At 39.6% G+C, this 15,252-nt stretch overlaps 1 protein-coding gene across 3 annotated transcripts in view; it reads right to left on the bottom strand.

The window, feature by feature from the left end:
• Positions 1–4,346: 4,346 nt before the first annotated feature.
• ORC3 (origin recognition complex subunit 3) overlaps positions 4,347–15,252 on the bottom strand; it is an 82,590-nt gene continuing 71,684 nt past the window's right edge. The window contains exons 15-20 of one of the 3 annotated variants that reach the window (XM_030809457.1): positions 14,486–14,565; positions 13,450–13,547; positions 8,646–8,787; positions 6,932–7,048; positions 5,955–6,034; positions 4,347–4,791 (exon numbers count right to left, since the gene is read on the bottom strand). In XM_030809457.1, the coding sequence (XP_030665317.1) occupies positions 4,770–4,791; positions 5,955–6,034; positions 6,932–7,048; positions 8,646–8,787; positions 13,450–13,547; positions 14,486–14,565 (539 nt within the window). In that variant the 3' untranslated portion in view covers positions 4,347–4,769. The remainder of the gene's footprint in view (positions 4,792–5,954; positions 6,035–6,931; positions 7,049–8,645; positions 8,788–13,449; positions 13,548–14,485; positions 14,566–15,252) is intronic. The other 2 variants (XM_030809455.1, XM_030809456.1) reach the window with 2 other exon arrangements.

The raw sequence follows: 15,252 nt of genomic DNA, 5'->3' as shown, positions 1-15,252 counted from the left end.
AAAGATTTCCACATTGTTAAATCTAATCAGCAGCCAGCATTTGACCTTGAAGCACTCTTCAGTTGGCTTGCAAAATACTACACTTGCTTGACGTTTCTCCTTTATTGGCTGCTCCTTCTCTGTCTTTTGCTGCTGGCCCAATCTTCATTTCCCTGAATTTTGCTAAAACATAGGTGTGCCCCCGAGTTCGACCTTGGGCTGCTTGCCTCCTCTCAGTACTCATCTTGGTGAATTCATCATAAGGACATCAGATTATATTAACCTCTCCATGTGACATCTTCAGTTAGGTATCTAGTAGACACCTCGAAATTTACGTCTAAAACTTATTTTTGCCTCTGAAATTTTTCCTCTCAGTCATCCTCAAGCACTTAATGGCCACTCCATTCTTTGTTTCCAGGCAGAAACGGTCTTGGACTCCTCACATCCTTCATCTAATCTTAGTTCCACCTAAAATATTAACATCTCTACTGCTATTACCCTAATCCAAGACACTATCATAGCTTGCTTGGATTATTTCTGTGGTTTCCTAACCGGTCTTTGTTTTGCCTCATTTTGTGTCTTCTCGCCTCATTTTGTGTCTTCTCACCCCATCCTATTCTACTCTGATAGCAACCAGACTGATCCTTTAAAACTCTAAGTCTTGTTTAGATGGCTTCCTAAGTAAAAGTAAAATAAACTTCACAAAGGTCTGTGGAGCCCTAAATTACCTGCACTCCACCCCACCTCATTCAATTCCTATTGAATTCCTCCTGCTCACTTTCCCTTGTCCACAGTGGCCACTTTTGCTGTTTTTCCAGGCTAGGATTTTTGTTACTGGTAGTGTCTGCCTAGCATGCTCTTCTCCCACAGAACTTCATGGAAAATTTTTTCACCACTTTTGACTTTTTGCACAAATGTCATCTCAATGAAGCCTGTTCTGACCACTCTGTTTAAAATTGCAGCCTGACATCCTGGTGCTCTGCCCTGCCGTTTCTTTGTTTTACTTCCTCTGCTAAACACAGTGAAGGCAGGGATCTTTGCTCACTGGCATACAGTGCCTGACACATGGCACATGCTCGGTACTTTTTGAATGAATTTCACGCTACTTCAATTCAGGGTTTTCAGATCAGTATTTCATTAAATGAAAGATTTAGTAAAGCAGAATACTTCCTTTGGAAGATATTTTGGTAGAGGTTTCCTGAATTACAGAATGGACACGGAATTGAACTGGCATTTCATAGGCTGTCTTGAGGGTTTTGTGCTCCATTAATGATTACCACAAAGGAACTTCATGTTTTAATTTTATAGCTCTTTTGTGTATTCATTGTGAAAATAGGGCTGTTTTCGACTGGGCATGGTGGTTCATGCCTGTAATCCCAGCACTTTTGGAAGCCTAGGTGGGTGGACTGCTTGAGCCCAGGAGTTCAAGACCAGCCTGGCCAACATGGCAAAACCCCATCTCTACTAAAAATACAAAAATTAGCCGGGTGTGGTGGCACACACCTGTGGTCCCAGCTACTTGGGAGGCTGAGGCAGGAGAATGGCTTGAACCCAGGAGGCAGAGGTTGCAGTGAGCCCAAATCGTGTCACTGCACTCCAGTCTGGGTGACAGAGCAAGACTCTGTCTCAAAAAAGAAAAATAGGGCAGTTGCCATCCTGCTACTTTCTTACATAATCTTTAGTGAGGAAGGTCAAAGTGGTTCAGTGCATGACGTGCGTTTATGTTGGATAAATTCAACTTAGTGCCCAGCAAATGAAAAGTAAGGCATGGCTACTTACTCTACTCAGTGAATCTGTGCCTTATATATGAATCTGCTGGTCTGTGTGAGGCCAGTTGCTCTGTACCTTATAGTGTAAAAAGCATCTTGCTGTATGAGTGTTGTTCAAAGTAATGGTTTCTAAACACTGACAATTTTATCTGGTGCTCATATGCATCATTTGAAACCACACTGTACATAGTGATGGTGTCCTTGTATTGGAAGACCTTCCCTGTTGCCAACTTCCTTACCTTAAATAGATGGAAAAATCATTAAAATCACCTATTCTTTCCCTAGATTTGTACCAACCATTGTTTAAAAAATGAAACACATGGTTGGAGGCAAGACTAGAAGAATGACTAGAATATTGAGAAAAAATATTGAGCTAATTGTTATGAAGGTAAATAATGGAATCTCAGTAACTTGACATGAGAAATTTATTCTTTGATCATATTCATTTGGTGGGCTGTGTTCCACACCCTCACTCAAAGACCCTTAGAATGATAGAGGCTCTGTCTTTAATACATGGATTCCAAGGTGTCAAGGGTTCTATTTGTCCAGCTGCTTTCTATGGTAGTGGTGGTACTTGTGTTTGCATATAATAAATTCCTTAACATTCAAGCTGACAGTCCTGTGTACATATGTACAGGTGTTTACATTCTGTTGAATAAGAAATCCTGGCACCTTTTAAATGAAGATGAAAAGATACCTAATCTAACTTAACTACCTACACTGGTCAGTCATTGTCTTTCCCAAAGCTCTGCAGGGCTAGGTGCTTTCTGCTCTGACTTGCAGTTCATTATTTATGGTACCTTGGGGTTTCCCCTTCTTTTTAGCCTTGGCAACATTTTGACATTTTTTTTTTTTTTGAGATATATTTCATCTAGCTTTTGTTTTCTTTTGTTTTTGAGACGGAGTTTCGCTCTTTTTGCCCAGGCTGGAGTGCAATGGTGCAATCTCGGCTCACTACAACCTCCACCTTCTGGGTTTAAGCGATTCTCCTGCCTCAGCCTTCCGTGTAGCTGGGATTACAGGCGTGTGCTACCGCGCCCAGCTAATTTTGTATTTTTATTTTATTTTTTTGACACAGAGTCTCGCTCTGTCGCCCAGGCTGGAATGCAATGGTGCAGTCTCAGCTCACTGCAACCTCCGCCTCCCAGGTTCAAGTGATTCTCCTGCCTCAGCCACCCAAGTAGCTGGGATTACAGGCGCCCACCAACATGCCCAGCTAAATTTTGTATTTTTAGTAGAGATGGGGTTTCACCAGGTTGGCCAGGCTGGTCTCAAACTTCTGACCTCACGTGACCCGCCCGCCTCAGCCTCCCAAAGTGCTGGGATTACAGGCGCGAGCTGCTGCACCCAGCTCATCTAGCATTTTTATGTGCTTGAAGCAGGGAGTGAGGTGGGGAGGATGAGCAGCTACCCATTAATGTCATCTCAGCCCACCACGCTGCCAGAGGTCTAAGGTGTTCTTTATTCTAAGCTCATATTAATACCTCCTTTTACATTCCTGAATGAAGGAGGTCTGATTATGCAGGTTGAATATCCCAAATCCTAAATCTGAAGTGCTCCAAAATCTGAAACTTTTTGCGTACTGACATGCTCAAAGGAAATGCTCACTGGAGCATTTTGGGTTTTGGATGCTGAACTGAACTTGTTAAGTATAGTGCAAATATTCCAAAATCTAAAATCCAAAACACTTCTGTTTCCAAGCATTTTGGATAACGGATACTCATAAAACTCTTCAAAGCCTGTGAGCACACACACGGGCACACACACATAATCCTGCAATGACATAGTTCTAAGGTTTGCAAACCAAGTTTTTTCTGGACATGGACTTTTCCCCCATATCTGCATGGTAATTTTGTATGTTAGTGAGTAGTCTTAAAGTCCCAGAATTCTCTTGGGAGTAGAGCATTAAATAATGAACTTTAGCTATGTTTGTTTCATTATGTCTTGCTGAGTTTCTGCCATAGAAGAGATCGAGATGACATTTCATCTGGGCCTTACTTTCCTCATCTGAGCTGTATTTGTTTGGGATGTGATTTGTAGAGGCCTTACTGGCTCCATGACGGGTCATCCCGAAGTAGAATATTTACTGCCCAAATAAAGCCAAACAGTTTGGGACTTTTTTTTTTGACACAGAGTCTCACTCTGTCACCCAGGCTGGAGTGCAGTGGCCGATCTCAGCTCACTGCAACCTCTGCCTCCCGGGTTCGAGCAATTCCCCTGCCTCAGCCTCCCGAGTAGCTGGGACTACAGGCATGTGCCACCACCTGGCTGATTTTTTGTATTTTTTAGGAGAGACGGGGTTTCACCTTGTTGGCCAGGATGGTCTTGATCTCCTGCCCTCGTGATCCATCCGCCCTGGCCTCTCAAATTGCTGGGATTACAGGTGTGAGCCACTGCGCCTGGCCTTTTTTTTTTTTTCTTTAAAGTTGTAAGACTACAGGAGACGGAAAGGCAGAGACAGTTTTGGAACCTATGTAGTCACCAGGAGAAACAACCTGTAAGATATTCATGTTACTTATTGCCTACTACACTAAAGTGAGGAATGACGATGCAGGACATTGGGAGACGAGGAATGAGGATTGCTAAAGCAACTGCAAATAATTTATACTCCTGGATAACGGGATTTATTACATTTATGTACTCTAAGTTCAAGAATGATTTACTCACAATTTAGTAATGACTTTGTGGAAAGTACAGTAAAATGTGTGAGCAGTTTTAGTTACATATTATTTGTTGGATTCTAAAGTACTCCACAGGTGTTTTGATACATGCCTGTTTGGGGTTAGCAATGTACTTTTCTGGTTAAACATCAATGGGGATTACACATTTATCTTCTCAACAAAACAGGCTCCTCTAGTGTATGTAAATATGACTGGTCACCTTTTTCTCTTAAGCTAAATGTGATAGTTCGGGCTTCGCTTATTTGCTTTCTAGCAGCCTCCCCATGTTAGTCTTGCCACATGGTCAGTCTTCTGTTTGGTAGGTTTTATAAATCCTAAAAGTTCTAGTTCAGAAACAGCTCTAATAAACCGAGCACTGGAGGCTTTAATTAAGGAAACTGGCCGTGCTGTATTTTTGACAAAAAGGGATTAAAATCTCAATGTTAAAATACTAGTTGGTAAAATGAAGTAGACAGTTCAGATATAAACTCCTAAACTATAACTGTTACTGGAAAACATTAATTAGAATCCACTATCAATAAAACATAAATGGAAAAGTACTTAATGCTTCCTAAACTACATAGTATGGAAATTGCTCCCCGCCCCCACTTCTAAACGTACATTAGAAAAATAGAGAACTCAGACCAGGTCAGTGGCTCATGCCTGTAATCCCAGCACTTTGGGAGGCCAAGGCAGGCAGATCACCTAAGGTCAGGAGTTTGAGACCAGCCTGGCCAACATGGTGAAATCCCATCTCTCCTAAAAATACAAAAATTAGCCAGGCATGGTGGCAGGCACCTGTAATCCCAGCTACTTGGGAAGCTGAGGCAGGAGAATCGCTTGAACCTGGGAGGTGGAGGTTGCGGTGAGCCGAGATCATGCCACTGCACTCCAGCTTGGGCAACAACAGCGAAACTCTGTCTCAAAAAAAAAAAAAAAAAAAAAAGAATTAGGCCGGGTGAGGTGGCTCACACCTATAATCCTAGCACTTTGGGAGGCCAAGGCGGGCAGATCACAAGGTCAGGAGTTCGAGACCAGCCTGGCCAACATGGTGAAACCCCGTCTCTACTAAAAATACAAAAATTAGCTGGGCGTGGTGGCGGGTGCCTGTAATCCCAGCTACTTGGGAGGCTGAGGCAGGAGAATTGCTTGAACCCAGGAGGTGGACGTTGCAGTGAGCCAAGATTGCACTACTGCACTCCAGCCTGGGTGATAGAGCGAGACTCCATCTCAAAAAAAAAAAAAAAAAAAACAACAAAAAACAAAAAAAGAGAATTCAATAATGGCAGTTTCATTTTTGGTAAATTTTAAAATGTAATCTTGACATAAATTTGATACCAAAAGTTTTAGGTTTGGTCTCATTTTGGATTAAATTCAAAATAAAGATTCAGAAATTTCAGTTATTCTGGCACCACATGGTTAATATTAACAAGTAATATGGTTGTTTGGAGTATGCCTTTATAAATATCTAGTGTAGATCTGGAGAAATTATAAAGTTATATTTTATGTGTATTTGGACATTGCAGAAATGGTTTTAAAAGGATACTGGATAATTTCATTCATTTCTTCTGAGGTTGCAGAATTTGTATCCACTTTTTCAGCAGCTGTCACAACTGTTGCAAAAGCCTTTTGAATAGACAAGACAGAAGAAAATAAAAATATCTACAGTTGCCAAACATCTTTTACTATACTTCTTTTAATGGCTGTTGATAGCTGGCACATATTCTTCATTATGTCAAATTTAAGATTGTCAAAACTACACTGATGATCACTTTAAACCACTTATATATTAAAAGATAAAGTAATGGTTCCTGAATAATCTTGTTTCAGAGAACTAACAGTATGCAGAGAAAAACAAGAAACAAAGCTAGTCAAAGTTAAAAGAAAAAGAAAGCCCTGTTTCCTCTACTAATCTTACTCCAGGAAAATATCTATTTTTCTTGGAAGCAGCCAACTATGGATATTTTTTAATGGTAACAAGACATCTGTAAGGCCTTTAATAGAGTTAAGATCTTTGTAATACTATTCTGAAGACAGAAAGAATAGTTGTTTATTTTAAAGAATAACAACAGTTGTTTATTGCCTTGCCAAGTATTCCTTGTACTTCCTGATTGCTAAATGTGTTGTGTAGTTATTTCTATTTTTTTTCTTTTACGCAAGAAGACAAATGCTAGTTAATCATATACTTTATTTTGTGAAATAACAGAACTGACCTAAATTGTTTAGTTTTTGCTTAATGCTAACTATTGGGTTAGATCACATACTTATTTTGACCTGGCATGAACACAGAATTGGCTTAGTTAAGGAATTCACGATCAGAGGGCAGGGGATTGGGAGTGGGGACTGTTGAGCTACCACTTCCTAAGGAACTTTTAAAATTTGAAGTGATTTATGCTTTCCAAATAAAAGACAAGGCATTAAACACAAGATAAATTCCAAAGCACTAAAGTATAAAACTATTCTGAGAAAGTCATCATGGATGGTTAGAAAAATATCTAGCTTGTTCTTTTCCCTACAACCTACCTCTGACCAGTCCACGAGGTTGATGAGCCTGCTACACTCTAGGTGCAGTTTGTATGCTATGCAGATGTCTGGGGCGATATTCGGAATGCAGCCTTCTTCGCTTTTCAGTGCTTCATTCTAACAAATAACAGTAAACTAAGATGACTCACTTTTAGAAATTATTAGGAATAAAATCAGACATTAATGAGGCCCCAACCTACACTGAGTAAATCAGTAAATGGAATCTTTGTTTCCCTTATTTAGTGAGTGAGTCTATCCAATAGTTAGCTAGTTCTTGTTTAGGTTTATGTCTTGGTCATAACCCCTCTAGTTCTTAGTCACTAGAAGAATATTCTCAGGATTAGAAGATAAGCATATTTTTCATTTCAATCCATAAATTACTAATTTCTGAGATCTGAATGCACTTAATGTAAAAAGTTTATGGAAATCTTTAGGAATATTTAATAAAATGGTACTTCCAACACTTATAATTAGCTGAATTCTAACAATTACTATACTGTATTAGTAAATACTAATACCACTTACCAGGGGTATAAATTTCTTTTAAAGAAAAGACTACATTGTCAACACTGCAGATCTTAAGCCCTATAGAAACCATCAGTGTTTCTTCAACCTATTTGAAATCCATGGCTTTTATTGAGAAACACAAAGTCTTACATACACACCCTGCTCTGATATTATAATATCAGGGATATATTATAATATATCCCACCCAAAGACAACTGAAATCATACCAGTTCTCTTCTGTGACCCACTAGCCAAGAAGATAGATTTTGTAAGTTTTAATTTATGGTTTATATATTAAAATTAACTGATTTTTTGGTTCTTTAAGTATGAAATTATTCAGTGGTTTTCACCATCACTGAAAACCATTGACTTATATCGTCCTACTCAACATTCTTGTAATACTCTGCATGTTTGTGTGCCATTTTGCAATGAGAAGCCAATACACTGGAATGCTCTTCATAGGTCTTATGGAGTTGCTTCTTAAGTATTTATTGTGGCAAGATTTCTGGGTACTTAACTTACAACTCTTTCATGTATATACAGCTTATTGAATGTTTAAAGTGATCATTTTGCCCAGTCATAAGAAAGCTAGTTTCTAAAATTGTGGGCTGTCTTGAGCTATTGTTTAAAGAGCTTCCAGGAGTTGATAACTGTGTCTGGACTTTAAGGGCACTGCTGAAGTGTGCTGCCCCAGGAGTTTTAGTGGCAGACTGCTGGTTATCCTCTACACTCAGCTCTGCAGATGATCTCAGAATAGATCTTTCTTTGTTTTAAAATCCAAGATGAAGTTCCAAAGTATTTCTCTTTCCCACTAGACACAACCATTTCGGTATTTCAGTAATTTATTAGGCCATATTGTTTAATCCCTATCTGCTGTTATGTTTACAGGAAACATTTCCTTTATTTTCACAAGAGTGGTAACATTATACTCTCAAGTCTTTGTGCCTATGATCTGACTTTAGCATGTGAAGGGCAAAGATTACACATGGTCAAAAACTGGCAGCAACAGCTGACTACTAATTGGTATCTTTATGGGGTTAGAAATTTTTTTCTATAGTCTAAAGAATTTTAAAAAATATATGAGAGGTGCAACCCTGAGTTGCCGACTCTCTGCTCATTAAAACATAACTGCAAATTTCGTATATTTTTATGACAATGACGCCCAGAGTCTGAGCTAAACTATCAGAAAACCAAATGTTCATCTTACCTTGAGATAATAGTAAGGATTGTTGAGTGCAGTATGGAGGGCAATTCGCGGAGCAGCATTTAAATGCTCACGAAGGGCATGGGCAGCACTGAAGTACACTACCTCATGGAGAGGCTGTGTCTCAGGAGGCAGAAGGTATTCTCTGAAACAGCCAGTCAGGCATCCATGTTTAGATAAGCACAGGTTTATTTTCTTTATATATAATATATATATTGTTTCCTTTAAGCTCTGTTGGACTTCAGTTTTCACTATAACATTTTTGTCAATCCTCTCTCTGTAGAGGACTGAACCATTTACTAAAAGCAAAATTAACAACCAAAAACAAACGAAACAAACCCAAATATCAGCTCTAATACAGTTTCACTCAGAACTGCATCTCTTCCATATAATAGTTTTTAAAACTACCTCTAGACTGTTTATAAGAAGCTGTATATTTCAGTTCTGAGTTAAACCTTTAGGAACAAATGTATATATACTATATTTCTGCTTAGAAATCTTCAAGATAGCATTTCTTAAAGTAAATGAGAAAACAGATATCTACATTTTCTAGCACAGCTAACATTTAACCTTTGGCAATATTAAACACAGGCCTGGAATTAAGAGTTCAGGAAATTCTTCTTGGATCACAGAAAATTTTTAGTTGGTATCTTTCATGAAAATGACACCTCAAAAGTTGTTTTTGGTTTTTTTTTTGTTTTGTTTTGGTTTTTTTTGAGACGGAGTTTCGCTCTTGTCGCCCAGACTGGAGTGCAATGGTGCAATCTTGGCTCACTGCAACCTCTATCTCCCAGGTTCAAGTGAGTCTCCTGCCTCAGCCCTCAGCCTCCCAAGAGGCTGGGATTACAGGTGCCCGCCAACACGCCCAGCTAATTTTTGTATTTTTAATAGAGATGAGGTTTCACCATGTTGACCAGGCTGGTCTTGAACTCTTGACCTCAGGTGATCCACCCACCTTGGCCTCCCAAAGTGCTGGGATTACAGGTGTGAGCCACCATGCCCAGCCCAAAAGTTTTTTATATATTGGAATTACTTATTACGTTAGAAGGCAGAAAAGACTAAATCTTAGTTTCAGAGTATTGAAAAACAAATCATTAATAAAATTTCACTTATAAAAAATCTACCATAATTTGGGATTTTTTTCACCTATAAGCTAGATGATAAAACAATTTTAATAAATTCGGAACTAAAAAATATGGCATTAAAAGTTTGCTTTGCATGTATAATGAGCCCATCAGGTGGTCTGTGCCATGACAGTGATATCATCCTGGATGCCTGGAGGGTGGCAAATTGGAGGGGAGAAGCTTTGGCACACATAACCCATAGATAAAGTAATGTCACTAACTGGATTAAAGTATATAGTTAACTCACATGACTTCATAAAGAAGATTTCTGGGGCTTAGTCCAGTCCTGAGCCTAAAGTATTTTGGCCACATGACAGCTTGTGTCAGCTCCTTTTCCCACCAGTACAAGCACAGCAAAGCAGCTACCTCAGCCCAGTCACTGGGGACATTATTCCCCTTCTTCCAAGTATCCTTTCTCTTCTTCTGGAGAGGATACCACTCCCTAGAAATCCCCTACACTTACTTTGTCCTGATGGGGCCAGGAGCTCTGGAGAGGAAGTGGAAAGGGTATTCAACATGGACATCACTCTTCACCATCCTCCTTTCCTCCCCCATCTCAAGAGCTAATGACCCCTTGCTCATTCTAATTCTAGGTGCTGCTCCTTCTCCAAAGTCAACTGGAACAAAACTTACTTGTATGATTTTGACTTGATCCTCACTAAGGAACAGTATTCTATACCTCAGATACTGTTAACATCTTAATTACTCAAGGTTAAGTTAACTTAGCTGTAGCTTCAGGAAATAGTTTCTGTGATGGCTAGCTACCAATTTGTAATTTCTGACCATAAACTCTTCCTACACTAACCTCATGCAGTTATTTCCCAATCATTATACGTGGCTGTCATTAAAAGATCTTGTTGCAGTTCCTGCTGTGTAATAAGGATTGGATATCTAACAAGGCAATCAGATAGAGTCAGCTTCAGAAACTCAAACTGTTGCCTCATATTTTAACATTTTTACATGTGATATATAGAAATTCAGGCATTTCCCAAGGCAAAAGACCTCTCTAGATATCCTCAAAGAAGCATCAGAGCAAAAATAAAATATCTGCCTTAATTTTGTTTCCACTGGCTACATTAGTTGAACAACAACAGTAACAAAATACATTATACATTAGAATTTTTATCTGACTGCAGACTTGGAGATTGGCATGGAAATATATTTCTGTGACTTATTTATGTGAGAAGAAATAAGCAATGAGTCTGGCACTAAAGCACTGCATTATGCTCATTTTGGATTCAGACCAGACAAATGATAGGCCTTCCCTGAAAGAGATGGTTCTGAAGGAACTGGTGGAATTAGTATCAACAAGGGCTACAAAGTTGAAGCTTGCTATTGGCAAAAACAGTAACTTAGAAAGTGGCAATTTATTCTCAGCTCTCAAGATCTGGCAATTTATTCTTGCCTGTCAGTATTTTTGCCAAGAGCTGCTCATGGTATACTGTGAACTCTGCCTCCTTAAGTCTCCTGCTTATATTTGTCTTTAAAGGACATCCTTTCTTCAAAACTCCAAGCTCTGCCCAGACATCTGTGGTGTGGCTGTTGAGGGCAGTGTAGAGAAATGGAGAGGGCCTTTTGGCAGGTGTCAGGAGAACGAGACTGTGTGACCTTGCATGAGTCACAGCCTCTCTCTGGCCTTTAGCTGCCACAGGGCTGACTCTTCAGGTCTCTTTTAGCTTTAACATGCTACAATTCTAATCTCTTCTCTCCTGGGACAATCTTGGTAAAGACACTAAATCCTAGTATGGAAGATTTTGTGATTTTACAACAAAACCCATTTAATCATGCTGAGCATTATTTCAACAACTGCTCAGAAAGGTAAAAAGTCAGACATATTAGGTGAAGGATCATGATGGAAACGGCTGATGTGATTTCAGAGCCTACAATTTGGAATTTGTAAGAACTCTGGAACCTGACATTTGGCCTAAAATTGGCAAATCACATTGCAAAATTATTTTTAGTGACAACCATGTTCACTACCTGGTAAAAGGGAAGAGTCAAGAGTTTGGGGCTAGACTCTACAAGAAAAGGAAAGCCCAGTAGGGCAAGATTAACTCTATGAGTTCTAAAATGTAATTTTTGACCAGTATTTGGGCAATATTGCAGTTCATCGCTTTTTTTTTTTTTCTCGAGATGGAGTCTTGCTCTGTTGCCCAGGCTGGAGTACAGTGGCGCGATCTCGGCTCACTGCAACCCCTGCCTCCCGGGTTCAAGCCATTCTCCTGCCTCAGCCTCCCGAGTAGCTGGGATTACAGGTGTGCCCCACCATGCCCAGCTATGTTTTGTATTTTTAGTAGAGTCAGGGTTTCACCATGATGGCCAGGCTGGTCTCAAACTCCTGACCTCAAGTGATCTGCCCACCTTGGCCTCCCAAGGTGCTGGGATTATAGGCGTGAGCCAACGCACCCGGCCTTGGTTGATCGTTTTGGACCTTTTCATGGCATTAGCAATTTCTCCCCAATGACTAGGAACAATGACTAGGAACAATGACTCTGTCCCCACATTATTCTGGAAAACTAAATTTTTCACTTTCAGAAAAGACATGTAATTTGTCAGAAAAGCACTCTTTCTCTTTAATAATTGTGCTGCTATTTTCTCAGTACTTTATCAGTGCCTAGCCTGCTGCTGGGTTTAAACTGCCATTAAAAATTATAATAAACAATGATAACAGGTTCCCCCCGCCCCACTTTTTAGGTATTAAATCATTTTCCTTTGCACACTTCTCATTTTTTTCTGTAGCATGCCCAACTTCCACCAAACTTAGGTGGGTGATTTTACACAGCTACATAAAGCTGACTTTTGGGAAATCCATGAATCAGAATGATCTGGGTTTCCTAAAAAGGAAACATCTTAAAATACAGGCTGGATTGGTAGACTTCTAAATTTACCAAGCACATGTCTCAACATAAATTTAGTGCTGATAATGAGGTACACTGGCATTGTTTAGAATTAAATGTTCTTTCTTCAGGATAAAATAGAGCAGCATGGCTAGTCTGCTCTGTTTTCTGGGCTTGGCTCAGATCCAGCATTTACTCCTAGCAAAGATAAAGTGTAATACAAATACTTTATTATTAGGAAGAGAAACACTCACTTTCTATCTCATCTCTCCCCACCTGGCCTAATGAAGTAGATCAAATTTAAGCCTGTATTCTTGAACTGAGAGTAAAAGAATGAACTAAGTCATTTGATTAGACATCTTGATAATGATGGAAAAAGAATAAAAATTACAAATTTTTTTTTTTTTTGAGACGGAGTCTTGCACCATTGCCCAGGCTGGAGTGCAGTGGCAGGATCTTGGCTCACTGCAAGCTCCGCCTCCTGGGTTCACACCATTCTCCTGCATCAGCCTCCCGGGTAGCTGGGACTACAGGCGCCCGCCACCACACCCGGCTAATTTTTTGTACTTTCAGTAGAGACGGGGTTTCACCTTGTTAGCCAGGATGGTCTCGATCTCCTGACCTCGTGATCCGCCTGCCTCGGCCTCCCAAAGTGCTGGGATTACAGGCGTGAGCCACCGTGCCCGGCCTAAAAATTACAATTCTAAGCTAGATGGAGAGACCTGAAAAGCATAAAGCCTAACCTAGGAGAATAATGTTCTGGATTGGCTATAGACAGCTATGACACCAGTGTTATTTGGAAAAACAGCATGATTTTTAGCTCTTAAGAGCTAAATTTAGACTTACCTCACTAGACAGTCAATGAAGTTCACAACATTTTCTCTGAGTACTTCAAATTTGGTTTGCTTCTTACTTCTTCTTAACTCCTTCATTTCCAATAAGGACTATGGATAAAAGAACATAGCTTTTCTGGTGATCCTGAGACAGAAAACCCCTCAGAGGGAGCTCTGTTGGTAAGTTCTATAGAAGCAGCTGATGCCCTTTCCATAAGACAGGATGTACACAGAAAGATCAAAATGGGTTTTGTTTATTCTTTTTATTTTTAAGGTCTGGCAAGAATCTCGCCTCAAAGGTGTTTTGCTTTATAATATACAAGTAAATTTTTGGGGAAAGAGGAAAAGGGCAGTTCACTTTACTACTAAATTACATGGCAGAGTGCTCACTATTCAGTCCATTAATTCATTTAAGAAAAGGACTTAACAGGATAAAGAAAAAAATCTTGCCTTTTTGCCATACTAACAGAATAGATTCCATGTGTTTTATTTTACTTAGACTGAAATTTTACTATACATTTATCATAATTTGGTATCACAGTACAAAGAAGGTTCTTCATTTTGACAATCAAGATCCTAAAGTTAGAACTATCTGAAAAAGAATATATTGGACATACTGTGGCTCAATTTCCGCTCTATACTTGAATCTGCATTTTAAAAAATCAAGAAAAGTAACTAAAACGAATGAGTTAGGCTCTTTTAAATCTCTCAGTTTGATCAAACAGAAAAATACATCAGATAAATAATCAGATTTGTGCAGCCATGTTCCCATTTTCTCTTATTGCTAGCTAATTCTCTTTCTCTTGCTGAGCCCACAGGAATGGTTTCCACCTATGTTAGCTAGTAGGTTCCAGAATGTGTGTATGTAGAGTAATGATGGCAATGGGACTAACAGGATGTTCAACTTAGAAGTGAGTTAAAAGTCTGCTTTGTTCCTGGTTGTGGTTTAAAAATGAAAACAAAAACATCCAGGCAGAGCTAATCTAGAGGACAAACTGAAAAAAGGGAGTGTCACAGGATGCAGCTGGAAGGGAGGAAAGTAACCTGACCTTCTGAAGATGATAGAGGTCTGTCTTCTGAAGCCCCTTTGGCTGTGACCCAGAAGCATCTTCTTCCTCTTTGGTTTCTGCTTTTAATACAAAACCAACAGACATCAATGAGGGTAAATCCAAGTCAAGAGAACAAACATTTCTACTACTCCAAAGGAAGTAAAAGTTTCACCTATATATATTTTTTTAATGTGGCAAGGGATCAAGATTCCATCTGATAAATGATTTCTTACAGAAGCTGAAGGCCAATAATACATAACTTGTGCTGTAGTGATGTCCTCAAAAAATCAGCTACTGAATTTTAAAAGTGTTACCACAATGAAAACAAAACAAAATACAACCTAACAAAACTCCCTCAAACCAACAGCAAAAAGTCTCAAAAAATTTTTTTTTTTTTCAGACAGAGTCTTGCTCTGTTGCCCAGGCTGGAGTGCAGTGGCGCCATCTTGGCTCACTGCAACCTCCTCCTCCCAGTTCAAGCGCTTCTCCTGCCTCAGCCTCCGGAGTAGCTGGGATTACAGGCGCCGGCCACCATGCCTGGCTAATTTTTGTATTTTTAGTAGAGAAGGGGTTTCGCCACGTTGGCCAGGCTGGTCTCAAACTGCTGATCTCAGGTGATCCACCCGCCTTGGCCTCCCAAAGTGCTAGGATTACAGGCGCGAGCCACCACGCCCAGCCAGTCTCAAATATTTTTGATGTTATACATAGCTTTTTAAAAAAATCGTAAAAACTTAAAACTGTTTTCCTTTGATTATGTCAAGATTGTA

Source organism: Nomascus leucogenys, chromosome 3, assembly GCF_006542625.1.
Source record: "Nomascus leucogenys isolate Asia chromosome 3, Asia_NLE_v1, whole genome shotgun sequence".
In the NCBI taxonomy this organism is placed as follows: domain Eukaryota; kingdom Metazoa; phylum Chordata; class Mammalia; order Primates; family Hylobatidae; genus Nomascus; species Nomascus leucogenys.
This window is presented reverse-complemented; position numbering and strand designations above follow the sequence as displayed.